This window comes from Agelaius phoeniceus, chromosome 1 (assembly GCF_051311805.1).
Source record: "Agelaius phoeniceus isolate bAgePho1 chromosome 1, bAgePho1.hap1, whole genome shotgun sequence".
Taxonomy (NCBI): domain Eukaryota; kingdom Metazoa; phylum Chordata; class Aves; order Passeriformes; family Icteridae; genus Agelaius; species Agelaius phoeniceus.
The window spans coordinates 82681108-82707974 of NC_135265.1; the positions used below are offsets into that span (position 1 = coordinate 82681108).

Below are 26867 nucleotides of genomic sequence, written 5' to 3' on the forward strand. Positions count from 1 at the left end.
AACTGTCCTAATCCCCTGACCTGCCCACAGGGCCTTGAACTCCTCCAAGGAACAGGGATCCAAATTCAACCTTTAATTCCTTTTAAATTGCCCTTTAGACCAATGGGGATTTTTCCAATTCTTTTCTTTAAAATACACAAAATTGAAACAAAAAGTTGTGTGCAGTCAGTATTTGCAGCCAAAACCCACATCTTTTTGGTTCAGAAGAAAATTATTTTCCTCCCTCTATCCATCAAAATACTTTTCAAGTCCATTATGGACACAACTTCCTACCCTTACTTCACATTGCTGCAGGATTGCATCTGCAGTGAGCAATAGTCTCTGCAGTCCTGGTTCCATTGGAATCAGGAGAACTCCTCCTATGGATGTCGACTGAAGCTAAAACACTGCCTAAAAACTAGGATGTCTAAGTGGGGTTAAAATACAGTGGGGATCTCAGAAATTCATTTAGGGTTTGTTTTCCAAGTATAGCAGTGAAATTTTCAGGGTAGAAGATGTTTTGCTTAATAGATTGAAATTAATGGAGTTTGAGTGTTCTTTCATGTCATGATTTTGGAGGAGTATTGTAGCAGCACCATTACACTCAACTAAGGTATATCTACTGGTATTTGGTTGAAGAACCTGGCTTTTTAAACTGTGGAATAAATAGAAATATGATGAGGGACTTGTCTTTTGTTTGCTTTAATTTGAAAATGCCTATTTAAATAGACAATACTTTATATTTCTGTAGTAAAAATAAATGAGCCATTTCTTTTTTAAAGTTCACTTAGTGATTTTTTTTGTGTTTTTTAAACATGGGAAGATAAATTTTATCTGTCTTTTGGTTCCTGGGGAGAGAGAGGGCGTGTTAGTTCTTCAGGGAGCTTGCATTTTGACATGTAAACAAGGCCCCCTCTACAAGGGCGCTGTTTTTCTCTGGAGTTTTATAGCCCTGTTGCATTCAGTTTGGCCTTTGTTTTGCTTGCATGTGAGAGCTATCCTTTCTTCTAACTATGTACTGCTGTGGCAAACTCAGGGACTGAGAGATGGCTGAGAGACTGAGGTTCTCATATCTTGCAGCCCTGTCTTGTCTCAGGTTACAGACATTCTACACCTTTCGATTTATGGATCAGCAACACTGTTTTCTACTGGTGTCTTAATACCTGAAGAATTATTTTGGGCTAGTAAAATAGAATTTTAGCGTGCTGGAACAAAAAGCAAAAATTTCTAAGTATTTTTTAACCAATGGATTGTTTGGTGATTCAAAAAATATTTCAGAACTAATAGAAAATATTGAAAGAAAATCATAAAAGATACCTCTTGGACTGAAACTATTTAAGTGCACTGTCAGTGTTGATTTAGCTGCTTTGTCTGTCACACTAACAGGTGAGAAAGAAAAACAGAGATGAGAGTCATGGAAGTGCATTCCACACAGACATACCAAATGCATCAAAGAAATAAGAGCTTGTTAGGAGAAATCCCTCCATAATATAAACATATAAATGGCAATAGAACTCTCTATCTGAATTGTGGTTGTAATGAAAAAAAATGTACTTCAAATGTAGATAATATTTTGGTCTAGTTTTTTAAGGAGATATCAGAGTATCATGTTTTTTAGTTAATTAAAATCAAATTTAAACTAGGAGTAAAAGTCTCAGAGACTCTCAAAATGTTTAGGAATTTGACTGAAATAGCTATGCAGAGGCAAAAAAAAGTAGTCAGTTCCATGTCCTCCAGGAGAAAACAGTGAGTTTTGTTGTTTTGTTCAGTGTTATTTAACAATAGTCTCTTCTAGTTTGAAATAACATTTTACTTGTCATTTTCTAAAACAATATAACCAAATAATTCTAAATTAATCTTGGTAGAAAACACGATACTAATGTTCTTTTTCCATTTTGCAAAAATACTAGGGAATACTATTTAAGGACAGAAACAAGGGAGCTGCTTAATAGCATAATCATTAACTATGATTCCAGATATATTATGATTCCAAATAATCATTTTAATTTATGATGTCTTTTCTCATATTACCACCAATATACTTCTTGCTCATTTTTTATTTAAATATATAATTTTCAAAGACATGTATTTTGTGAGGTATGTATTTATTTGTGTATTTTGTGTAAAATTTCCAGTGATCTCCGAAAACCTGCAATTTTGAGTTGTGACCTAAAATTTAGTCTTACAACTCTTACTGCATCTTTACCAGGTATAGCCAGGCCTAAATTCAACTGTCTCCACTGGCTAAATCCAGTCTAAACTAAAAGCCGCAATATGGTGAATTAGACCACAAGTTTTAGAACAACTTGCAAAGAGAACTTTGAGAATGTAGTTAAGCTTCAACTATTGCAATGATATTTTTGGAGTCTGTAAATGGTCTCAAGTAATTATTGCTCTGAGTCCACAAGTGTACCCTAAGGACTAATGTGCATAATCCATCACTGAGCCTCTGCAGTATTTCTCTGAGTACCTAGAGAATCCCCCAGGAGAGCTTGACCCCATCTCTCCCTTCAGTCCATGTGGAATGTCAGAGGTGGGGTTTGGCAGCTGCTGTCTCAGTTCCTCTCAGCAGCACAATTGAAGCAGAGTTCCTCACTGCTTTTCTAGCTCTGCCTTAGCACCTAGATGAGACCTCAATGTTTCATCTGAGACTTTTATTCGTCTGAGACTTACACGTGGTTACTTGATTAATGTGCCCATGATTCTAGCTGGTAAAGCTGCTTTAGAGAGGGCCATATTCTTGAAATCCCTCTTGGGTAAATCATTCAAGCATTGGACAAGGTGATAAGAGGAGGATGAACCAAGAAGAGGTATCAGTTTCCATATTCTCTCTCTCTTCCTTCTCTAATCTTTCCTGTTAGACTATGTCTTCATGCTAGGAGCACTTAATATATCCATGTGTAATTTGAATTATGGCTTTTCTCTCCCCCTTTTCCTCACTTCCACATCTGAGGCAATTCAGAGCAAGTTCATTGTTCTGTTTTTACCAGAGTTTTCAGCATCAGATAATTTTGATGCTCTCAATGAGCACCGCGTGGTTTTTGATTCCTCCGTGGCAGATGTGGTAGTCAGCAGAGCAGTGCAGCACTCGCTGTCTGTGAGAGAAGCCAAGGGGCTCTTCCAGGTCATTATTAGTGCCAGAACTCCAAGGAGTCATCCATTCTGGCAATAGTCCTCTGAATTTTCTCTTGGAGAGATTATTTGCTGTTGTAAATATTCTCCAGTTAAAGTACATGTACTTTTGTTTCCCCAGCTTTCTTGAGCCTTTCGTGGTTATTATCCAGTGGTTGAATAGATAAGCATGACAGCACTCAAACTTTCATATAAGCTATGCAGCAAGCAAGAGGAAAGGAAAAACTAATAAGTAGTCTTCACAGACACTCTTCAGGAACATCTTTCTTTCTATGCTGGTAACAGCATAGGAACATATGCTCTCTGTCAGGGTGTATGAAGGGACTGCACATCCTGAAGCATACTGAGCACTGGCAGTCTGTCTTTCTAGAAGCAGGGGAGCTGACATGTTCATCTCAGAAGTGTGTTAGCAAAGCAACATTCAATACATTGCCATTAAATTAACTTCTTCCTTTACTAGCTATATTTATTTGACAGAGTTCATTACATACCTCACATATTCTGCTTTACATGACCCTCACCTTTCTATGCCATGTCTAATAAAGAAAGCCCTCATATTTCTAGCAGCTTTTGGTTTTGACTGAAAAATATCAGTACAAAAATCAATAGCAAATGAAGAACTGAAACTTTTAGACTATTGTGACTATATTGAAATAAATAGTGTAGTAGCTACTATACTGGTTGATTTTTTTCCTGTTTACTTACTAATAAAGAAGAGTTTGGGATTCAAGATGTTTGAAAGTAATACAGCACATCTCCTCTTCCAAGACATTTACCTTTGCAACAGAAAATAATTTGATTCAGAAAACTGAAATATGTGACAAATGTTAAATGGACTAAAAGCTGGTTCATTGACAAATTGAAAAATGTGGTGTCAATGGGCAGATATAAATTACTGTGTCTAGTAGAGTCTGCCTGAAATCAGTTCTTGGGTCAATAGCACTTAACATTTTTATCAACAGTCTAGACAGTGATATAAGACATTTTTAGTAAAGCTTGAGTAGTACAGAGATTGGTGAGGTAGTAAATAATATGTTAGATAATTGCAGAAGCTAATAAAACATATTTTAATATTGCCAAATACTACCAGCCTCTTGTGTGGGATAAAAATCTATAGGTAGTTGTTAAGCTGTGATTTAGAAAAGGACAGGTTATCAAAGATAATTGGGTCTACTTTGACTCTTTGTACAATCTTGTGGAAGGAATAAACACTAGTGCAATAATGTGCATATTAAAGTCAGACTGTCAGGCGAATGGGATGATGATTGCTTTTGCATGCTGTATTGATAAGATGGCTTCTAGAATGCCCAGTCCATTTTTGGTGTCCAGTCTTAAGGAAAATGAAGAAATAGGACAAATAGAAGACATTAGGGTGCACAGGACCTGGAGATCAGGTTTTAAATCCTGTGTAGGTTTAACAAGCTGAGCTTAGTTTATCATTATATATGGGTATTTGGGCATGAAATTTTTTTTTTGTAGGTTTGGGACAAGAAACACTCTCAGCATCATTGAAAAAGGCACAGCAAAATTCAGTGACTGGAAAATTAAATTAAGGAGAAAATGCAGCCTCATATTAACTTGCAATTTGTTAGCTTTGCAGATGACTAAATAGCAGAACAGCTGATCCAGGGAGGTGATAGACTCATCACTGCCAGACATCTTAAAAAAAAAAGGAAAAAAAAGGAGAGGGAAAGGCAGATTTAAGGATTTCTTTATTTACAGTTCATGTGCTGCAAGGAGGACAGTCATACATGTTCTGTCCTAAGTCTAAGACACACTTGATTTTAAAGAGTTGGGTCCTGAGGGGGTATGGAGAAATTACATCCCCTGTTGTACCTGGGAGGGGAGAGTTTGCTTGTTCTTTGCTGTCTTGTGAACCAGAAACCAGACCAGGCTGGCACTCAGATCCTAGAAAGGTTGATCATCTTCCCTGAATGGTGCCTGAGTATGACTTGTGGTCGCCATAGAAGTGATCAAAAGGTTTTAAGGTAGGGAAGGACTTTGCACAGCCCTCAGGAGGGAACAAGAGTAGTCCAGCAGAAGCCTTTGGTCTAAGAGCTCTTTATATATGAAGTAACATAAAACTGTGGAAACACAAGGTTGTCACAAATCCCTGTGGCCTCAGAACCTGAGAATCCTGAACACAATGGAGGGTTCTCCAGTGTATTGCTGTGTTAATGGGACAGGGATTTCTGAGGATTTTTTTTTCCAACTCTAACAGATGGGAAAATTAGAAAGGCTTTCAGACAATAAGCTTCTTTTAGATTTGAAATAGCAACACAGGCTTTAAATTTAAATATGGATTGAAAGTGATTGGTCTAAACCTAGTTGGGTATTTTCATAAGTTACACTATCTGTGTGAAGAGGTAGTGGACTGAAGGAAGTACAAGGTAAAAAGGACCATTATCTCCATGGGAAAGAGAGGATTAGGTAATCTATTGCTTGTTGGAACATGGTGGTATCAGCTGGGGTAGAGATTATGTAAAAAGGAGGTTGTACTATATGATAAACCCATTATTTCTATGGTTTCCTTATTTTTTAGTATTTAGTGAAATTACAAATTTTAGTAGGCTCCTTTTCAGAGGGAGGTAGAGAGATAATTTAAAAGTTTTGCAACTGATGCCTATTTTTTTTTCATCTTTAATAATTTTTCAGTGTGAATTCATTCTGATATTCAATGCTTGTTTAAATTCATCCATAAATTATACAGAGAATTTGCATCAGATGAAGTATATTTTGTGCTGGAAAATGAATAGGCAGGACCTACAGACCATGATGATACTCATCAGAAGACATAGACTGTGGGCCTTGAGAATACTGACAAGTCTGCATTTGTGAGAATACTGGCAATTCTGCATTTTTTCTTAAATGTCATCTGTTCTGTTTAGTGCGTATCACTCCACAGGGAATTTGCTTCTGAAGATACATTTAGCAATTCTGGAGCTATGAGTAGCATGCACCTCAGTGAGCCAGAATCTGTAATATAAAACATATTTTATCTGTTGTCCCTTTTGAAGTCTGTAAGCAATATACAAAATGGGCAGTGGTTTGCTTTTTCATATGCCACTAGATGTTACCAAGGAATTATTTGCTGTTTTGTGACATGTACCTGCAGTTTATTAGAATTCTTCTTAATTAAAAGCTTTGGCATATTTACCTTCACCTTACTTGGGGCTATTAATTTATAAAGGATATGCTTGATTACGGTACTTAGAGTGTTTGATTTACTGTTTTTATGGATGTGATAGATCTAATTTGTGCTGATATATTATTGCTTTTAGCAGTGTGGAACTGAGCTTGCATAGAAGCTGAAAAACCGCTTTCAGCTTGAGACTGGTATTAAAAGTTCATTGATGATCAATGCTATTAGAAATGTTGAAAAAAAATCCGAGTATGTTTTTTAAAGGGTTGTCTTTTTGTCTGAGTGGTTTTTTTGGTGTTTTTAAGGTCGTATTTGATGATTGTGTCTATGATGACCTTTTTCTTTCAGGAATATCAGCCTTGCAACACCAACGCCTGCCCAGAGTTAAAAAAGACAACTCCTTGGACGCCCTGGACGCCGGTGAACATCTCCGACAACGGCGGTCACTACGAGCAGCGTTTCCGATACACCTGCAAGGCGCGCCTGCCTGACCCAAACCTGCTGGAGGTGGGGCGGCAGCGCATTGAGATGCGCTACTGCTCCAGCGACGGCACCAGCGGCTGCTCCACAGATGGTGAGCAAAGCCAGGCGGGCTCACCCTGCCCCCTGCGAGTGGCATGCCTGCAGTTCCATTTTCAGCACAGAGCGGAGGTTCCTGCTTGCTGGTGCTGTGTGTAACAGAACTGATAATGAAAAGGAGGGGCCGGTGATCCCAGTAGGGAGCATCGCCTGTATTCCTTCTGGATGTAGCATCATCATTCAGCCTAAACAAGTGTCTTGCATCACCTATTATGAGATTTGCCAGGTTATTTTAATTCTGTTCACAGTAATCCTGATCTTGTAAGATTCTATTACCCCTTATACTCCCCTGAGCTTTTACTAGGGGTGAGTTTGGGCAGCATTAACATATTTCCAGAATATATAATATTCTAAGAAGCACTTCTGCTCAGTAGTTTGAAAATAACAACTATAAGGTTCATACAAGTGTTTAAATAAATAAGGAGTTTATGAACTGGATTTCTCTTATAAAAGTTTGTGTTGTGCTTTTCCTGGTAATTGAAAGTCCTGTTCATTTCTGAGATTGAAAACCAAACCCCTTCAAAATCTTTTCAAATTTAGATGATTTTAAATTGGAATTACTTTGTTTCAGAATTTTCTTATTTTCCTATCAGTAATACCTAGTTTTGTGTAAGTATAAAAAATTAAAACTAGGATGAATTTTGACAGTCATTCTAATTTTATTAATGCATTTCATTGATTAACTAGTTTTAATTGTATATCGGTGTATCTTTTAAGGTATTATATTTTAGTCATATAATTTAAAAAATATTTTGCTTTTATTATTAGATTTTAATATTTATAGGCCTGTTTTCCACTTACATAGTCTTTTGTATCTTCACAAGACCCAGGTTAGCTGAAGAAAAAAAGGATAACTGAAGGCATTTGGCTTTTCTAAGGCCACAAAGAGAGAACAGTTTCTGAGTCCCTGGACTTTTTATCTAATTCTCAGTATTCTTCAGACAGACCAACTATTGTGAAAGTCAGTTTTAAGCTCCTGCCTGTACTAAGTTTACATGTCAAGGTTTTGGTAGCGGGGGAGGCTGCAGAGTTTGCTTCTGTGATAATATGCTAGAAACTTCCATTCTCTCCCCCCATCACCTCCCCTCCCCTCACCTTCATCCTGTACAAAACCTTTATTGTTTCCCTTGGCATCTGTGTCTTATTGGAGGGGGCAGGATGTTAGCAATTTTTTGAAGAAATATACAGTAGTGAAGTGTGTGAAATCATAAACCAAAGCTAATGGTACTCCAGATAAGACTTAGTTTTGTGCTCTATGTCATTTCCATTTCAGATAATCTACAATGTCAAATGTTGGGGTTTCACTTATGTCTGGATAGCAAGGCAGATTTTGGCATGGAGAAACTCTTGTCACAAGTGTCTTCTATTCTGTTTTCATCCAAACTAAATTTCAGACTTTATTGAGCAAAGATTTTGCTCTTGGTGTATGACCTGTCTCTTGTTCTTAATGAGACTTTAAGGTGGTGCTGCTGCTTTTTGCTGTCTTCCAGCACTTAGACGATGATATGTTTTTAAAATTTCATGAGATTAAATGAGAAAGAGAATATTTTTCTCACCAGGCAGTGCAGACTTGGGTAAGTTATCACAAGTAGAAGTAAAGGTACAGAAGACTCTAGTTATAATCTGGTCTGACAGCTGAAATGGCAGCATGTAAGAGAGGAGTATACAAAAGCCAACGCATGACAAGAGGAGGTCAGTAGGGCAAACCAGAGAAGAGCCAGTTTGTTATAGATCACATTGCTGCAAGAAATTCAAACTTGGCATGGAGACACCTCTCTCAGCTCTGAAGTCATAATCATAAGACCTCTTCTGGAGCTGGATGCATAATCTGACTCCTGCAGAATATAGGCAGAAGTAACAAACCTAATAATTTGTTAAATAAAGCATTTTTTCAGTGTGCAAGTGATGGGGGTGGGGATGGTGGTTCAGGTGCATTTTTGCCTGATTAGCATGAAGTTTTTTGAGGTTTTTTTGCTTCTGAACATAATACTCCTGAATTTCCTGGCATTGTACTTTTTTTTTTTGCATCTTGCTGAAGCTGCTGCTTTGATTCATTTGGAAATAATTCATCACTGGAGAAATGTATGTGCATGACCCTAACCCTGTTGCATAGTTATAGAAATGTTCATCTGGGTGAAGGATTTTTGCTGACTAATCCCAAAACTACTGAATATTTAAGTATTTTTTATTGAGTACTTGACAGGGCAGAAACTATTATACATCTGTCTGTTCTTTCTAGTGAGTGCCCTTATGGCTTTGTCATTAATTTGCACTCATTCTTTGATTCATTTTGGCCTGTGAGTCTTTAATTATTCTGTAATGAAAGGTGAAACTCGATCAGTGTTCCAAGTGGCTGCATTAACCAATACACTTCTGGTGACATTGGCACATTTTATTTTGAGACTGTTTGCTTAATAATTTTCTGATTATGGATGTCAGAACAGTATGGAGTGGAACATTTATTGAGGGAGGGATGAGGGGGCACCATTTTGATTTGCTGATGAGATGAAACTTGCTGACTGCATCCAAACTGCAGCATTCAGGAGCTGAAAGCATTCAGGAGCACTTCCCTGCTCCCAGGTTTAGATGTGGGCCAATACAACGCCATTTTTCTGCTCCTTGATTTCACTGGAAGAAAATACATGAATAAGAGTCATGTAGAGTAGCTGTAGCTTTTGGGACGGAGGGAAGTCACGAGAATGGGAAACCATGAATTGTGGCAGACACCTTCATAGGTGCATTCACCTCGATAGCAAGAAAACATCATAACTTACTTCCACCTGACCAGAGCCTGGATGCTGTGAAACATTATTTTCATTATCTCCATGTTGAATTGTAGCAATTTTCTGGCTTTTACAGAAAGATTAATTCTGGTACAGAGTGCCTGGCATACCTCATTACCAAAGATGTGTTCTGCAGAGATCAGTTCTCTGTTCCTTGCAGATAGGAGCCATTTGTTAGAAATTTTCTCATTGCCTATAATCTCCCACTGTGCAACTATAGTCACGCCGTGTTAAACAGAATCATGTTTCACTGTCAGATGCTAGCAAAGCAAACTTTCTTTGCAGTCTGAGCTTAGAGATAGAACTTCTTGCCAGAAACCCACTAGACTCCTCCTGAGTGTGGTAAGATTTCCATCTCAATCAAGTAAGCAGTAGCATTTGCAGACTGTATTCATGCTTTTGTGATTTGAAGTTTGATTAGGAAGAAATAAAAATAAATCTTGTTCCCTGCCTCTGGGTTTTCATGTAGTGCTCAGATAGGAAAGAGACAGCTATTCCAAATAAACTGAAAGAGATTGTGTACATTGTTGCACATCTTCATGCACAGTCTGTACAATCCAGCATTCAGAGTATAGAAATTACCTTACCCTAGGCTTTAATATGTGCTTATGCAACATATTAAATATGTACATTAGACATGCTGGCTCTCTGTAAGATTATCTGATGTATAAATAGTAATAATTTTATTGAAAACATAATCTTTTAACCCAGGGATAAATATTTCACAAGGTATGAGGTTGCCTGATACTTCTAGGTTGAATTTATCTTACCAAAGTCTAGACTGTACAGTAGTCTTCAAAGAGAACTTCAGCCCCAGAGGAATGAGGGACCCATTGAAGATAATCATCTGATATAATGGGTGCAGTTCACCCATAAGGATATAGATATCCTTACCCATATCACCCATAAGGAGATAGATACTGCCTTCTTTTCATGGTGTACAACGCAGACAGCTATGGTGGGCTTAGACAAGACACTTGACTTTGACATGGCCAGAGTGAGACCAGGTTAACTTCCAAAATACCTTCTGAAAGCAATTAACAAAGGCAATACTTCTAATTTCAGGAATTTCTCTCTTAAAGATTCTTTTGTTTGCTTTTTTTTCCCCCAGGCACCTGGAAATCTGCACCTAGGTTCCTAGTTCTTGCTGCTTCCTCTATCTCAAACCTCATAACAATAGTTATTTGTGAAGGCAGGATGTGATTTTGTCTGAATTACTCTCCTAGTGGCTATGATCTCTTGTGAAAAGTTTGATTAAATCTCTCCTTGTGTTAACCACAGGAAATCGATAGTGCATTCAGAATTTTTTACAGAATAGGACATGTACTGATAATCAGGAATGTCCTGTACTCAGGCGGAGTACGTTTTGAGATGTTATCTCTTATACTGTCATACTGAAGTTAAGCTGTGGTATTCTGAGCAAGAACAAAATGAATTCTGGAAGCTAGAACTGAATTTGATGACAAATTCAAGTTTGATTGACAAAGCACAACTCAGTGGAACTTTGGGGTTAAGTAATTAAACACAGAAAAGCTGTGTACAAGAAATAAAGTTATGCTAACATGATATCCTCCATCTGCATACTCTTTGGGTTTTTAAAATATGTCATCTTTGCACTGCATTAATGTTTGCCATTACATTTTACTATTTCAATTTTACTATGTTTTGAAGGTTTATAAAGTTTTTTATAAGTTATAGGTATTTAGGCCTGAAGTTATATACGTTTTATGCTTCAATAATATTGTCAAATAACTTGCAGACTATCTTCATAAAGTGACAACACTGAAACAATCTTTGCTTATCCTTGTTGCCTCTGCACTTCAAGCAGTGTTTCATGCTGTCACTTAGAAATGATTCAGGATACCTGAATTTTGGCTTCAGATCATCTTTTCCTAAAGTCATGAACCTAGACTGCTTGGATAATTGAATTTTCTTTGTTAGGTTGGAACTGCAGGACATAAGTCATAAATCAGTCAAGTAATATAATTTATCAGGTGTCACAGCTACTTCTCTCTTACTTAGGGCTGTATTACTTAGCTACAGGCTAGACTAGGGAATTATTATTAAACTATGTGCTTTAATAGAGCCTCACTTTTAAGGCAAATTAATTGAACTTGGCTGAGAATGTTGCAATTTTCAAGCAGAATCAGGCCAACCAAAGTCTCATTAAAAGCTTTTGCAAAGGCAGATTTTTTCTCCTGTGCTAGTCAGGGCAGGTGACTTTCATGTTAACATGTCTTCAGACACAATTAATTTCTTGTGTATTTATGAAGCGATTTCAATTTAACCAAAAAGTTTTAAAAATATACTTATAAATCATAGAATCATCTTGGTTTATATCAGAATTATGTAAATTAATTAGGCAATTGTTTTCAGCTATATTTGCATTATGAAATAAGTAAATCATCACAGGGCAGTACTAATTTCTCTATAATTTTACTGATACTGAACAAAGCAGAAGTACTTAAAATGAGAGAAAAGTCTTTTGTTTAGATGTCTGTTGATATCTTTTGTCTTTTATGATCTTAGAAGTTAATGGTTATTTTGTCCACAAAATCACTGTGATGGCTTTTACTGAAGTTTTTGCAGTACTTGCTGTTACTTGTGGAACTTTTCACCTTAGACAAGCACAGCTGCTTTTTAAAATTGTACTGGGATCAAGTAGTTAAAGCTGCCCTTTTCTAGCCGCAGTGTGCAGCAGTCTGTTACTGGAGTATGACTTCTGAACAACTGAAAATTAGCTTCTTGGTAAGCTGTAAGCAGAATTTTTGCTTCTAGTTGTTCATAGGGCTCTAAGTCAGTCATAGGCTTTCTGAGAACAATTTAGTTTAAAACATTTGTATGATGAACCTGTCATAAAGGTTGGATTGGAATTTGACTTACAGATGTTCTGTCTGTCTTGGGAAAGCTATTCATTAGTTTATTGATGATGCTATGACTGATCATTGTCTTTGCAGATTTTACAAGTATTTCTGTAGATGGGCTTTAATTAAGATTTTCTTTTGGCAGCTAGACTTTTGCTGCTACCACGCCAAGGGCATTGGCCGTTGCATCCTGGTTTGACTATATATATTTATCTTGGGAGTAGTAAGCTGAGAAAAGCAGCTTAATGTTGGATTTTGTTGGGTGGCACAATCTAGTTTCTGTCTCTGAAGTTGGATGTAGAGCAATCTGAAAGCGGCCCAAACTGCAAACAGAAGCAGCAAGCAAGAAAACCACAGTTTAATGAGACAATTTGGAGTTTTCAATTTTGTGCCACTTGCTCTGAAAGTTACAATGCTTTTCTATTTATGCCTTCTCCTGTCGAATTTGATGTAAACTGTGATAAGGCTAGGACCTGGTGCTGTATATACACTTACTTTCTGAAGAATTTTTGCTTGAACAAATTCTACGATGTAATATTTTGATTGATTTTATATTGCCCCACATACCCTCTACCACCTCAGTTAAGAAACAGGACTTCTCAGCTGAAGGACTCAGGAACTGGGGCCAGAGCCCCAGATGAGTTCTCTACCAGTGCTGAGTGGAGGGGAAGGATCCTTCCTTGATCTACTGGAAAAACTCTTCCCTGGGTAACCCAAACTCCTTCTTTTCCCCAAGGGCACATTGCTGGCTCAAATTCATCTTTCTGTCCTCCAGAACCCCAAGATCCTTCTCTGCAGATCTGCTTTCTAGGGGATTGGCCTCAAAGTATGATTGCATGGGGTCCTTCCTGTGCCGATTCAGGACTTTGCATTTTCCCCGGTTGAACTCCATGAGGTTTCTCTCTGCCTTGTCGAAGTGTGACATGACCCTTTGGTGTATCAGCCAGTCTTCACAGTCAAGGCAGACTTGTCCAGGTCATTAATGATGGTGTTAATCAGGATTTAACCTCGTGACATCTCTGGCCTCTTAATGGCTGATCACTGTCCTCTGGGCCTGGCTGCTCAGCCAGTTTTCAATACATTGAACTCTCAGCTTATCTAGCTCATACTTTGTTGACTTGTCTGGTCGGAAGTTATGGGAGTCAGTTTTAAAACCAATACTAAGGTTGAGATAAATAATATGCACTGTTCTCCCCTCATCTGTGCACCTTGTCCCCTCATTGTAAAAGGCTATAATGTTGTTTAAGGAATATATAGTATTTCCAGAATGCAAACTGATCTTGTCACTTTTCATGCTGTTAACGGCATAATGTTAATTTTTTATTGCGTAGTTTCTGTCTGAAAATTCTAAAATCCCCTTTATGAACACTTTATTAACTACTGTAAAACTGTGAAAAGACTGGTCCTTATAATAAATTTTTTAATGCTTTGAAAAGAAGAAAACTCAGGGGAACACTTGCTGCCGACGAAACTCCACACTGAAAAGATTCTTTTTGGAATATTTTTCTGTTTCAGGTCTAAACTACCTTAGAGCTTTCCCTTAGAAGATTTCACTCCCCAGTCCCCAATTTAAATCCCAAGAAATTGAATACCATAATGTCAGATAAGGTCGTACGTTTTTCCTAGGATTTAGAAAGCTACACATATCCTGCAAAAATACCTTCAAAATATCCTAGTATTCTTATGAAGCTTGTGATGGGTTGAGCAGCACAAAGTGATACACCCTGCAGTGATTTGTGAATGGAATGACTGGCAGTCTGGTCTGATTAATACTTTTCTCAGTGTTTGCATTGCTCTTAATTTAATAACTTAAAAAACCCCTTGATTTAGAATTCTGGTATTAAATATGTTATTATTTTGTTTTCAGAGCTCACTGTGTACATAAGCCGAGAATTTCCATTATCAGAGTGATGCAAAATTGCATAAAAAGGGTCTCACAGAGCAGGAAAGTGGACCTGTATTCATAATTCACATTCTGTTTCTCTATACTTGCTCCTCTTTTTGCATTTGAATGTATGTCATGTTTTTTGAAATGCTGCTTTTAATATCTGTGTAATAGAATCTGGCACAGCAGGAGAGAAATAGTTACCCTCTATAATTCCTGAAAGGTTTTATCCATTTTTAGTCATTTTTATACTGCAGTTCTGCTGTTTTCTTATTAATTTCAGCAGTTTCTTATTACCAGTATTTCTATGTCAATGCATCATCATTCCAATATTGCACTTTATCAAGCATTGAATAAAAACATGCAAACTCTCATTTACTTTGGGATGATTGTGAACATATTTCTTGGGGAAGAAGTTAAGCAGTGTTACTAATGCCATAAGCATGGGTAGAAATAGGGTGGACACTGCAAATAAGAGGCTCCTCCATCATGAATATGTAGAAGGCTGATCTTGTTCAGTGCAGGACTGCTGCTGGGCAGACTCCTCACAGTATTATTTCTGTCTGTTTTCATGGCATCGTTCAGTAAATCTTCTGATTCTTTATCTCCATTTCATACTTCCACAGTGCCTATGCCTGTGGGCAGGGCACAAAACAATTCCTTAAGAATAGACATTTGTGCTGCAGTTAGAGCTGCCAACAATCCCCCTGCATTTCTCCGCTGTTGATGCAATTCATCTGTACTTCTGTTGTCAATACTGAAGCTCTAGCATAGAGAGTCAGCCACATTCTCTGCTGGCTGAAGTACCATTCACAGGACCTTCCCTCATCACAGCTACTTAAATAAGTACTTGTAATAAAAGATGCAGTTATTGGTCCATCAGTCTTAGAGTTTCCATTGGGAAAGGTGAACTCCTTTGACAACAGTAGGAAATCCCAGCAGTGTTGGTGGAGATGCTTAGTAATGATGCTTAGAGGTAAAGCTACAACTCAAGAGTGATTTCAGTGTTGTGCTTAGTACAGTTGAGGGAGTCTTTTCACCTGCAGGATCAAGCCCCAAAGTGACAGAGATACTCAAATGAACTGCAGATTATTGGAACTTCACCCAGGGATATATCCAGGTCTATTGGTTGGATGCTGTGTACACGATCTGTGTGTCCCTTCTCACTGATAAGTAGCAGACTTCATCCATTGCTGTTTAATCTAATGCCTTTTCTCTGCACTAAACTTAGAAAATATGTTTTCCGTTTGATGAAAAATGATTATTTTAAAAAGGAATTTTCATAGCTGATTCCATAGCTGCTTTCCATAGCTTATATGTGGCTTAGAACAATTAACTCAGTGGAAAATAAACTGATTTTTAAATTGGCAAAACATTGCTTTTCACAAGAGGGTAGTTTTGCTAGACTTTGTGGAATAATTAGTGGACACTATCTAAAGTCTGCATATGGCTAGGATAAGCACAGTGCATGGGATACCCACGAGCCTCTGTACACAGCCAGCAGCAGTGAAGGCTGGGTGGATTAAGTAAGCAGAGCCCTGCAGGAGGACAGGGGAACTGGCTTGAGGAGTGGTTGCAGGAAGCTCAGTCCTGTCTCCTTTGTCACTTTCTTCCTGTGAAACAGAGGCAATTATATCTATGTAATATATTTGGAGATTTTCTGATGGTAATTCCTGTGAAAGAGAGAGATAATTTTTATCATTCTTTGGTGGAGCAAATTGTCTAGTTCAGTCATTGCGGCCATAAAGCTTTAACGGAAGTGTTGGATCCAACTCTTCACTTGAGTTCTGTGTAAGTGATTGTGAAATTTCTGTTGAAGAGAAGATTCTTAAGATGAAACTAGGGTTTGGATTGTGAGGCTAAAGGACAGTAAATACTACTTCTCTTCGTAGTATTTACTAATAGAAGCCTAGAAGTAAATTTTAAGAGGAAAAGGTTGTTTTGGGATGAGACACCATTTTAATTCAGTATTACTTTTTTGATCCTTTCTGTATTAGGATTGTCAGGGGACTTCCTGCGTTCTGGAAGATACTCTGCTCATACCATCAATGGTGCCTGGTCACCCTGGTCTCCATGGTCTCAGTGCAGTCGTGACTGCAGTAGAGGGATCCGGAATCGCAAACGAGTCTGCAGCAATCCTGAGCCCAAGTATGGGGGACTTCCTTGCCTTGGCCCATCTCTAGAGTACCAGGAATGCAACATTTTGCCTTGCCCGGGTAAGTTTCAAATGAAATGAAAGAAGCTAAAACAAAATAGCTCAACGTCAAATTTATATCTTCCGTATTTGGTTTGGTTTTGGTTTTTTTTTTCCTATTTTAGTTGGTGAGTTTTGGGTTTGTTTTGGTTCTTGAATCAATTACAGCTCAAATGTACCTTTATAATGTGAGTGGATTTGGATAATATTCCCATGTGATGTCAATAAATTTATTGTCAAGAGTATTAATAGCTATATCTTTTTTCACTTGTGAGTGTGAGACTGGGACTAAAAATATAATTTTAGTATGTAAATTTATAGGAAAATAAAAGACATAAGAATTCTGGCAAGACATGAAATCTGGCCTAGTCCTTATTTAAACTCAAAATATTATTTTCATCACAGTGGTTGCTGGCATTAAATCTGTGTTAGCTTTTAAGTGTAGAGTTGCCAGCAAATAAGGTTCACAGCTGATCACCGAATTAGATGGTTATTCAAGCAGTTCATAAAGATTGTTCTTGGAATCTTGAGTTTCTCCTTAATTTAAAGTTGTTTTATTATTCTATGAAAGGGATTACAAGTAGAATATATGTTTACAAGAAACTGCTTTGGATTAAAAATCATTGTTGTATCTCTGACCTAGGGGAAAACAATCTTGGTTTCAGTCACATCTCACCCTTCATAAAACAAACATTCAAACTGAAAGGATTTGAGCTTTGCAGAGGCTTTGTAGGAAAAGAAAGGGGAAAGATATAGGAGAACACATGAGGAAAAGAAGGTGCTATTGGTTTAGGAAGAGAGAGTACAAGGTAAGAAACAACAGAGAGGAAGAAAGAAAGAAGACTGAATGACTCAGTTCTTTCCAGCAGCAACAAATAAATTTAGAAATAAGCTTTCATTTCATTAATACACATCCTTAATTGTATTAATTATGCATAGCAGTGCTTCATATTTTCTTGTTGAAGATTTGAAGATTTTGTCATTTATTCAAGTGCGGACCTGAAGAAATTCTATGGCAATATACGTATTATGTATGTGTACCTCTATTTTAAAGCATATATGAGTATTAGCATATACATATATGGTTTCAAATTAAAACTGTATTCCTGAAATCATGGATACATTGGACATGTTTTTATTTTTTTTTTAATAATATGAGTATTTTTCCAATCTTTTTGCAGTGCTTTCCCTAAGCTTTTAGAGCCCTCTAACAGTCACTGTCCATTCCTTGCATCAGAATTTAAGCCAAAGATCTGTGCAAAAAACACTTATCTCTTGGAAACATGAAAAACATGTTTCCATCTTGAATTGAACCTGAGCAATATGTTTTGGCACACAGCCTGCAAACCCAGGAGCTCTGTGAACATTCTGGCTGTTCACTGAAAGCAAATTTCTCTGCAGTTTTATTGCTAGCAGGAACAGTAGGATTGTTGGAAAACTTGAATGCCCTGAGGCATTCAAGCTCCCAGCTCTCCTTCTGGTGGGGCAGATCCATGGGGAATTTCTATTGAGGATCCCTGTTTTGATATGGGGAAGCACCCATTGAGCCATTGAAGTTCTAGAAGAGGCACTTGGGCACAACCAGCCAGTGCTTTCTGCTGCAATTTTCTTGCTGTATCCAAGGAGGAATGTAGCTTCCATTGCTCATTTTCTAGTTTCTCTGTCTGGGAGTGTAAAGAGATCAAGGCAAGTGGTGAAGCTTCTTTCTGAGCATAGAGGCATGACCAGTGAAGGGTGTCCATGTTTTCTACATTAAGCTCTATTGGAGAGAGGTGGAAGGGAACAAACAGAGAGCCAAAAATTTTTCAGAGAATTAGGAAATTGTGGTCCAAGTCTTCTCCATGTGGGCACAGCCCTAGTGCATGATCTGATTCATTAGTTCCCAGACTGGAATCATAATGCCTTGCTTTTTTGGGATAATAAAATGATAAATGATTCTGTTTCATGTAACTGCACTGTTCAAGTAGTTTGGCAGTAATTCATTAAATCAAAAATTTAGAAGACCATTGTACCAACGTGTGCAAATCTCCCCAGGGATGTATGCAGTAAGTGAAGCAACCTAAAACACAGCAGCTGCTCACTGACTCCTGCTTCCCTTGCAAAGGGAATCTCTCCATGGGACACTGCCCCCAGCCTCCTTTGAAGCACGTGAGTGGTGTGGTGTAAGGTACCAGCTCTGCTCACAAGCTCTGAGATACCTGATTGTATCACCATACTGTAGTAACTGAAATACATTCATTAAATGGACACAGATTGTCTATAATACTGGGCTAGATTTATTGTTCAGCCCTTGCTGTTGATTTTCAAATTAAATGCTGTCTTGAATTTTTGTGGAGGTTTTAAAAGTTTAAATTAGTCAAAAGTTTTCAGAAGTGGTATTTTTATTAAGCTCTACAGCTATTCACTGCTAGTTCATTTTTTGAAAGAAATTGTTTTAGCCAGTAAAACACACCTGAAAACTTCGTTGTAGAGGCCCTAGTTGTTTATGAGATAGACAATATCCTAGACTAAAAACCATAATTTTAAAGCAGAAGTTAAAACTGCGCTTTGAATTTGAAAATATTTTAAAAGATCTGTTGATATAAAATGTGGTGGGCCTTTCTGAAGTGAGAAGCAGTGCCCTAATCTATCTAATAATTTTATTTAGAGACAAATTTTATTTTTCTTTTCAGTGCAAAGCAAATTTGAATAAAGATGTAGAGAATGAAGTATTTAGATGTATCATAGCCTGTAACAAGGAATCACAAAGTTCCTCAGCTACAGAATTACTGTTTGCTAGTAATTAAGAAAAAACATAGGAGACTAAATCAGATCTCAGATAAATCTGAAGGGAAAACTTTGCAAGCACTAGATGTAATTGATTTTTTGAGACATGGCAGAGTAAAAAATTATTGCCGAATAAGGCTTACCCATAAATTAGACATTGTCGGAAGGAAATAAATTCTTACTGGAGAAGCACACCAATAAATTTGAATTCTCTTAATTTTTAATGAAAGAGACAGAAAGGCTATGGAATGTAAGGACAGTTTGTTCTGACCTTGACCTGAAAGTATTTTCCATAGTACTAGAATTAGAATTGCAATAAAGAATTTGATGCTAAGATTTTCCTGAGCTCTTCCAGGTTAAGGACAGCTTCACCTGCTCCCTTCTGGCACAGAACCCTTTAGTAACAATCCATCCCAGTCATTACACTTCCAGAAATATCTGGTTAGCTGGCAGAGGTGTGATGGAAGCTATAGAGGACCCTTCCTGCCCCTGTAAGCTCAGTTCTGCTTTGCTTCCTCTTCTGCTTATTGCAGGCAAGATCAACCTCTCATGATGTAAACTGATGACAATGAGAAGTGATGGGGAAATATATTGAGCAGTGTTTAAGTCATGCTGAAAGTCAGTAGGACTTAATGCTTCCCAATGAATTAATCTGGGCTCAGTGTCATCCTGGAACATACTAAGTGCTCTGAAGGACTAACACAATGAAAAAGCCCATGGAGCAGTCAAAGTGTACAAGGCTGTCTTGTCTGGTTAACTGTCTTGCAACCCTTGCTACATCTTAAATATACTTATTAATATATTAATAAACAGAAATTGATAGTTAAATGCAGGATCCCAGAATTTCAAAAAATTACTGAAGTGATCTAGACTCTGCCTTCAGCAAGTTCTGTTAAACCTTTTTTAGGCCTGCAGTGGAGAAACTGAAATTTTTTCTGCAGTAGTAAATGGTCCACTGATGGGCAGATTGGTAGCAGTCACTGGGCCTTTTGCTCATAGTATTTGAAGGCTGAATATATAATAGTAAATTGAATAGTGCCAGAAAATTGCTAGAAATTGTACCCAGGTATTGGAAGATGATTTTTCCATATTGTTTAAGTTTTAAAATGATCCCTCATATAATTTTGTCTTCAATTAGCCATCACTCTCCCAAATCAGCTGCAGAAATAGTTTGTGAGCTAGAGTAATGTAAAGGCATGTTCATAAAGTACTGTTTCCATCTGGGTAAGCTACTTTGAGGGGCAGGAGAATTTGAACTATTGTTTTGCACTAGCGAATTATGCTTTTAACCTGTGCCTCAGCTCTTTTTTTATGTCTCAGAGATGTGAATAGCATTAAGCTGGCAAGAACTGAACTGAACAGGCTCAATAACTGTGAATGCTCACTGACATTTCTGTTTTCTTTGAGTTACTAATCTGCAGTCAATAATGAATCTAAAATCAGTCATATCAGGATTTTGTTGTCCTTGGGGGATTTGCAAGATATTTACATTATGAAGAGAAATAGATGATGAAGAGAAGTGTTGTTTGAATGATAAATTCTGCAAATCTACAAAAATTACAGGAATTTGCTGACTATAAGATCTGTTTGCCTGACAATGATACAGCCTAAAGAATCTAAAGAACGCTGTCCTAATTCATAGTATTGCACATCTCTTCAGTTATCTCTGTAGAAAAAGACAACTTTTCTTCATTTGAGTTTTGTTTTGTTTCTTATTGCCTTCTCTTATATTCCTTTGCATAGGGACATGGGGATGTGCCTTAATGGGACATTTAAGAGCTGTGTGAGCACCACTGAGTAGCATGAGCTACAGGAGTTCCTGTTCTCTCTTCTCAGGGCATGGTAGAGGATCAGAAGGAAAGGACAGTTGCCATCTCTTAGATTTGAAATTCTGATACTTCATGAAAATATTTTGTGATTTTACTAATTTCAGACTTTTGTTATAGTAGCTCTAGTTTAGTTCAGTTGTGACTTTTTAGCTGAGAAGATCTGAATAAATTCAAATGTCACTAAACTTGCTAATAACAATAATGAGTTTCAGATATACAAAAATCCCTGAAAGACTATTTAAGTTATTTATGCATCCCCTAAAGCCAGTTGCTTTTTATTGGTTTTGGGTTTTTTTTTCTTCTTTATTGTTTTCATTTACTCCGATTATTTTTTCTTTGAACTCACACTTGGCCACAAGAAAACAAGAATGTATTTAAAAGAATAAAATTTATCCTGCAGTAGCTTCATAAATCACAAGGAAAAAACATAACTCGGGTAAATGGAAGCTGAAGCCCCTCTTATAACATGCACTGATCTCTCTAGGCTGCTTCTGTAGCCAGCAAGAAGAGGGATTAACTGCTCTTTGAAACAGCTGTTGGTTTTCTGACTTAAAAGTCTCAGTTACAGGTTTAAATCCAAGTTGACCCTTAGATTTTGTTATTGTTCTTTTTTTAGAACCATTTGTTTACCTTGTGTTTCTGCATTGCACTATTTTGACTGTTTCATCCAGCATTGCTTTTATGACTAAAAGGTATCACAGAAATAAGACTTTGCCTTTGTAAACTATGATGTAAAAGTTGCTCCTTTCCCACCCTGAATCATGCAGCAGTATCTCACAGGATTGGGAAAAAGCAGCAGACTAAGTGATGTGGAATGGGGTGATCCCCAGATGTCTGGAAGGGAGCAGTAGGCTGCCCAACATACAGACAGCTTATAAAGGAGCCTGCAATTCTATCTGTGTTCTCATGAAAGCAGGTGAGGTCAGTGTGTCTGCCCACACTTCCTTGTAAAACCCAAAGTTTTACAAGTTTTTCCAGTTTACTTTATTGTCTCTTGGAAATTCTCCAGTTGTGTGGATGTTTTGTCGTGTCCTCAGGAGATCTCATTTCTGTACACTGTTTCTTCCTGGCACATCCTCTTCCCTATAGTGTGTTTTTTTTTCATTACAGTGAAGAAATACTTATTAACCTCAGCAACAACCAGCAGGCAAAAAGTTGTTTGCTTTACTCTAAAGGAAAGTGTACTGTTTGATAGCGCACTCCTAGCTAAAAAGTACCTTCTTCCTAAAGGGACCAACCTCAGCAATTGTCAGAAAATGTAAAGACTCTCTAAATCTTTTATTGTGCATCTACTTTAATGACTTTCTTTTGTCCAACATCTCTACAAAATGGTTATGTAAAGAAACTGTAGTGACTAGAACTTTCCTTGCTGCTGTGTATTTTTCCTCTTATAAGAGGCAGAAATAACATTAAGGGCTCCATGACAAAAGGAAAAAAAGGGAAAAAAAAATCCCAGATGGTGCTGTGTTGCTAAGCAACTTAAAGAAAGATGAAAGAAACCACAGAGCTCTATTTAGGTCTTGTAAAAACTCAAGCAGTAAATACCCACTCCTTTGATCTTATTTAACCATGATGATGCCTTATTATCCTCTATTGCCGAAAAGAAAAAGTTCTGGGGACAGATAAAAGAGGTAGTTACAATAGTCCTTGAAAGGTTAGAGGCAGCCTGTCAGTAAATAGTTACTAACAAAAACCAAAAACAGTTATAATTGCACTGTCCAGCTCAACTAGGATCAAATCTAACATTGTCTATTATATTTGTCCTATGCCACCTTCCCCAGACCCGCTTCTCCCATTACATCTGAAGCCCAATAGTACAGCCATGATCACGGCACTTGTGGAACATGGTGACGTTCCTGGGTGTCACATCGGTCTCTGCATTCTCAACCACCTGTAGATCGATGGCAATTTCAAATGCAGGTGCATTTGTAATTCTCACTTTGGTCCATTGAAAAATAAGTAGGGAAGTGTTGGGGGTCACTGTCTCCATTACAGTGAACAATGCACTGGCAATATTTGCAGACAATTTATGTTCTGTGTAGTTAATCTCAGGCAGAATCAATTCTGTTTCATGAAGGTCTATATGCTGCAGCAGACATGCCTCTGATTATTCATTTGAGCTAGTCAAAGATCCCATTAAAGAAAAAAAAAAAGAATAAAAAAGAGAGTATCTAGAAAGGTAAAGCCTTTATGTCGTATGAAATAAATAGCTTGGGTAACAGCTTCTGCTTTTATTTGGCATAATTTAAAAAAAACAGAAAAAAGAGGCAAGTTCTGAATAAAAGATGCTGTGTCTTGAAATTGTTATAAAATTGCAGAGAATATTTCATCTGCACTGAAGACAAATAACCTATGGCTTTCTTTGATATGAGTTTGCATAATACTGCATTAATAGAGTTATCTCAGGCAAAAAGACATATTTGTTTTCCAGTGAAAAGTATGAATAAGAAAAATATAAGTAAGAGAACAAGTCAGATACTCTACCAAGATACAGTATTTATTTATGATAGGTGGTATAAAACTCTCTCATGCATGATGATTTGTTGTATGATGTAGCAATCATTGAATTCCTTAATAATGGAAATAATTTATTTAAATTGCATACTTGGAATATAGTACCAGATTATGGAAATCCTGTCTGTCAAATCAGGCTTCATAGTCCAGATAAATTAGTTGCAAGAGTTTTCATGACTACAGTTCTTAGCAAGGAGGTTCCAAGTCCATGCTTTCTTTATGTTTAGGATGGCGTTGCAAATAAACAATGCTGGGAATAAAATACAGTATATTCAACAACTTCAGTTACAGTATTAGTAAATAGTCTTTAGTATGAAATGAGGAATTATCTGTTTGATTAGCAGTTGAGAACTTGAAGCTGTACTCTATCTGAAATTACATTAAAAATGCATATATAGCTTTTAATATCAAAATTCTCCTAGCTCATTTTCTCACTGTTGAAGACTTTACATAGAAATCATTTTACTCACTCACCAAGTGCATATGTGATATGCAGTCCTGCAAAGCCAAAAGGAGTATTTTTTTTAGTGTTCTATATCTCCATCTAAGAGAGAATTTAAGTGCAAATACCACATAGATATTTTCACTGTAAGCTAATTTTTTAAGATTTGTAACCTTTTTTTAATGGTAAGAGATAATAATGGAATAGCATTTCAGTAAACCAGTAGAAACTATCCATTGAAATGAAAACTATCATTAATTGAACAGAGAAGATCAAAAAGACATGGTAAATAACTTACTTCTGTAAGAATTCAAATGATAATGCTTTAAAAAACGGTTTGAAAAGAAATTAATCTTTTTTGTAGGATATGAAAATTTTGAAAGTTTAGGTTTTTGTAAGAAGATGAATGAAGAAAATATTACTTCCCTGGGAGAGGTACATCTGACTTTGTCACGTGGCTACACATACGAAGTCTTTGGCAGATGAGCTGCAATGTGGCTCTAAATACCTGAAACACATCCTGAAGCAGTAGCATTAAGAACAGGGGCTCAAAGGAGCCAGACTGGTGCAGGCAATGAAATGAACTTTCATTTAAATCTTGTCTAGTGGCCATGGTCATAAACCATATGACAAATGGGTCTCCCATGAAATCCACACTACATTTCAGAAGAATGTTGTGAAAACTTGACTGGAGAATAGTTTGACATACATACTTGAATAAGTAAATGCAGAAGAGAGTGGGGAGGGGAAGGTAAATGATAATATTTATTCTTCAAAAACTTGTTTTGGAAACTTAAAATGGCAACTCCTTTTTGTCAATGTGTGTTGCTTTCTTAAGCTTCTGCCATTGTTCTACTTCTGACATCTGTGGTAGAGCTGTGTTAGGACTGGAAGATTATATTGGTCCATCAAATCCTACAGCTGTGTTAGGTCATTTGAAATGGTTGTAGGGTTAAGGCAATCCACCTGTGTTGAGAAACAAATTCTGAATTCCTCCATCCTTCTGTTGCTATTATTTGGCTAGGTTTTATTTAGATCAACAAAAAACTATTCCGAGCTTACGATATTTCTGCTAAACAAGCTTTGGTATTTTGTTTCCTCAAAACTGAGAAAAGAAAAATAAAGATTTTTGCCCTTAAAGATATTATGATACCCCCTAAAAGTGTCTTTTATGTATGAATAATTTTGTTAGACTTTTCCAGCATACCGGGGCCTTTTTAAATTAAATTGCATTGTGATTAAATTTGTGGGAACTATGTTCAGTGACAGCTAAAAATATCCAAGAAGTTCAGATGGCCATGAATTAGATCCACAGAATATGACAAAGATGAGCCGGATTATGTCATGTCTCGCATCAGCTTGGAAAAATACAGTATTCTTTGTCTTTTCAGTGGATGGAGGCTGGTCTTGTTGGTCATCCTGGTCAAAGTGCTCAGCCACGTGTGGAGGAGGGCATTACATGAGAACCCGCTCGTGCACAAACCCAGCCCCAGCATACGGAGGGGATATCTGCCTTGGCCTGCACACGGAGGAAGCACTCTGCAACACACAGCCATGTCCAGGTACCCATCCATCTTTGGTCTCTGTGTGCCACAGAATAAGGCATTCCCATTTAGGCAACATACTGCCCTTGATCTATTATTCAGGAGCAAATAATTTCTCTCCCTTATTAAGTGCATGATCAACCCTTACGTGCTACAATGCTACAGTAAATCAAGTACTAGCAGAATACGTTCTACAGGAGACTACCTCCTTCCTCCCTCTTTAAAAATTAAAATCTAAGTTGCTATATCTGAATCTGGATCAAGTAAAATTGTGTAATATTTGAAGTGGACCATGCAAATGGTTTATGAGACTTTTAGTAAAAATATCACAAAGAAGTGCTTTTGTTACAATACCAAACATTCACAGCAAGCAAATTCCTGAGGTTAATATTCAACATGTGTCATTACATCAGGTGATATCAGGTCCTTTAAGTAGATAATATTTGCCCTGTTTTAATATAAAACACAAAGAAAACTTTCATGGTCTTTGTAAAACTCCTTCTTCAACTTTTAATGTTAAGGAACAAAGACCTGATTTTTTTTAAATGACTGTGGAGTGCTTAATAGATGAAATGTCTCAGCACTCCTGCTAGTTGTATGATATTATGGATCATGTCTATTTCTGTAACTTTGACTCTGCCTTTTGACTCATCTTAAAGGAAACTAATTCTTTTAGATTTAAATTTAAGTGAGAAATTGAGATTAAAATCACTTTCATTTATTGTTATTAAGTTATTTTAATAACTTTCATTTATTGCTGATTAGTGGATTACAGGCAACAGCAAAAGGAAAGAAGGAGCTCTGATGCCACACTGTATTACTTGTTTCACGTAGAGCTCCTAGACTTTATAGCAAAAGTTTTCTGCTCATGTGATGAGGCTATGCAAGTGAAGGCAAAAGCCCTTGTATGGCAGACTTTGAATGGATCATATTACTTCTTATGATTCTTTCCTTCTCTAGGCACTACATATCTTCCAGCAGAATAAAAGTTCCTACTTTGTCAAAATTAAAGCAGATTGGTTTTAAAAAAAACTCCAATTAGGTTAAAAAAAATGCCAAGCATAGAAATCAGTTGATTATTTGATTTTTTTGAGACAAATATTGTACATTTGTATGCAGAAGTCTCACAGCTGCCTTGAAATCCTTTAAGGCATCTTTGAAAGGTCAGAGCTGGAGTGTTCATTGTGCTAGTATTGTAGCTATTTCTCTTGTTG

At 37.1% G+C, this 26867-nt stretch overlaps 1 protein-coding gene across 1 annotated transcript in view; it reads left to right on the top strand.

The window, feature by feature from the left end:
- SEMA5A (semaphorin 5A) overlaps positions 1 to 26867 on the top strand; it is a 314579-nt gene that overhangs the window by 272912 nt on the left and 14800 nt on the right. The window contains exons 18-20 of the mRNA XM_054636324.2: positions 6602 to 6827; positions 16362 to 16580; positions 25501 to 25671. Coding sequence (XP_054492299.1) covers positions 6602 to 6827; positions 16362 to 16580; positions 25501 to 25671 — 616 coding nt within the window. The remainder of the gene's footprint in view (positions 1 to 6601; positions 6828 to 16361; positions 16581 to 25500; positions 25672 to 26867) is intronic.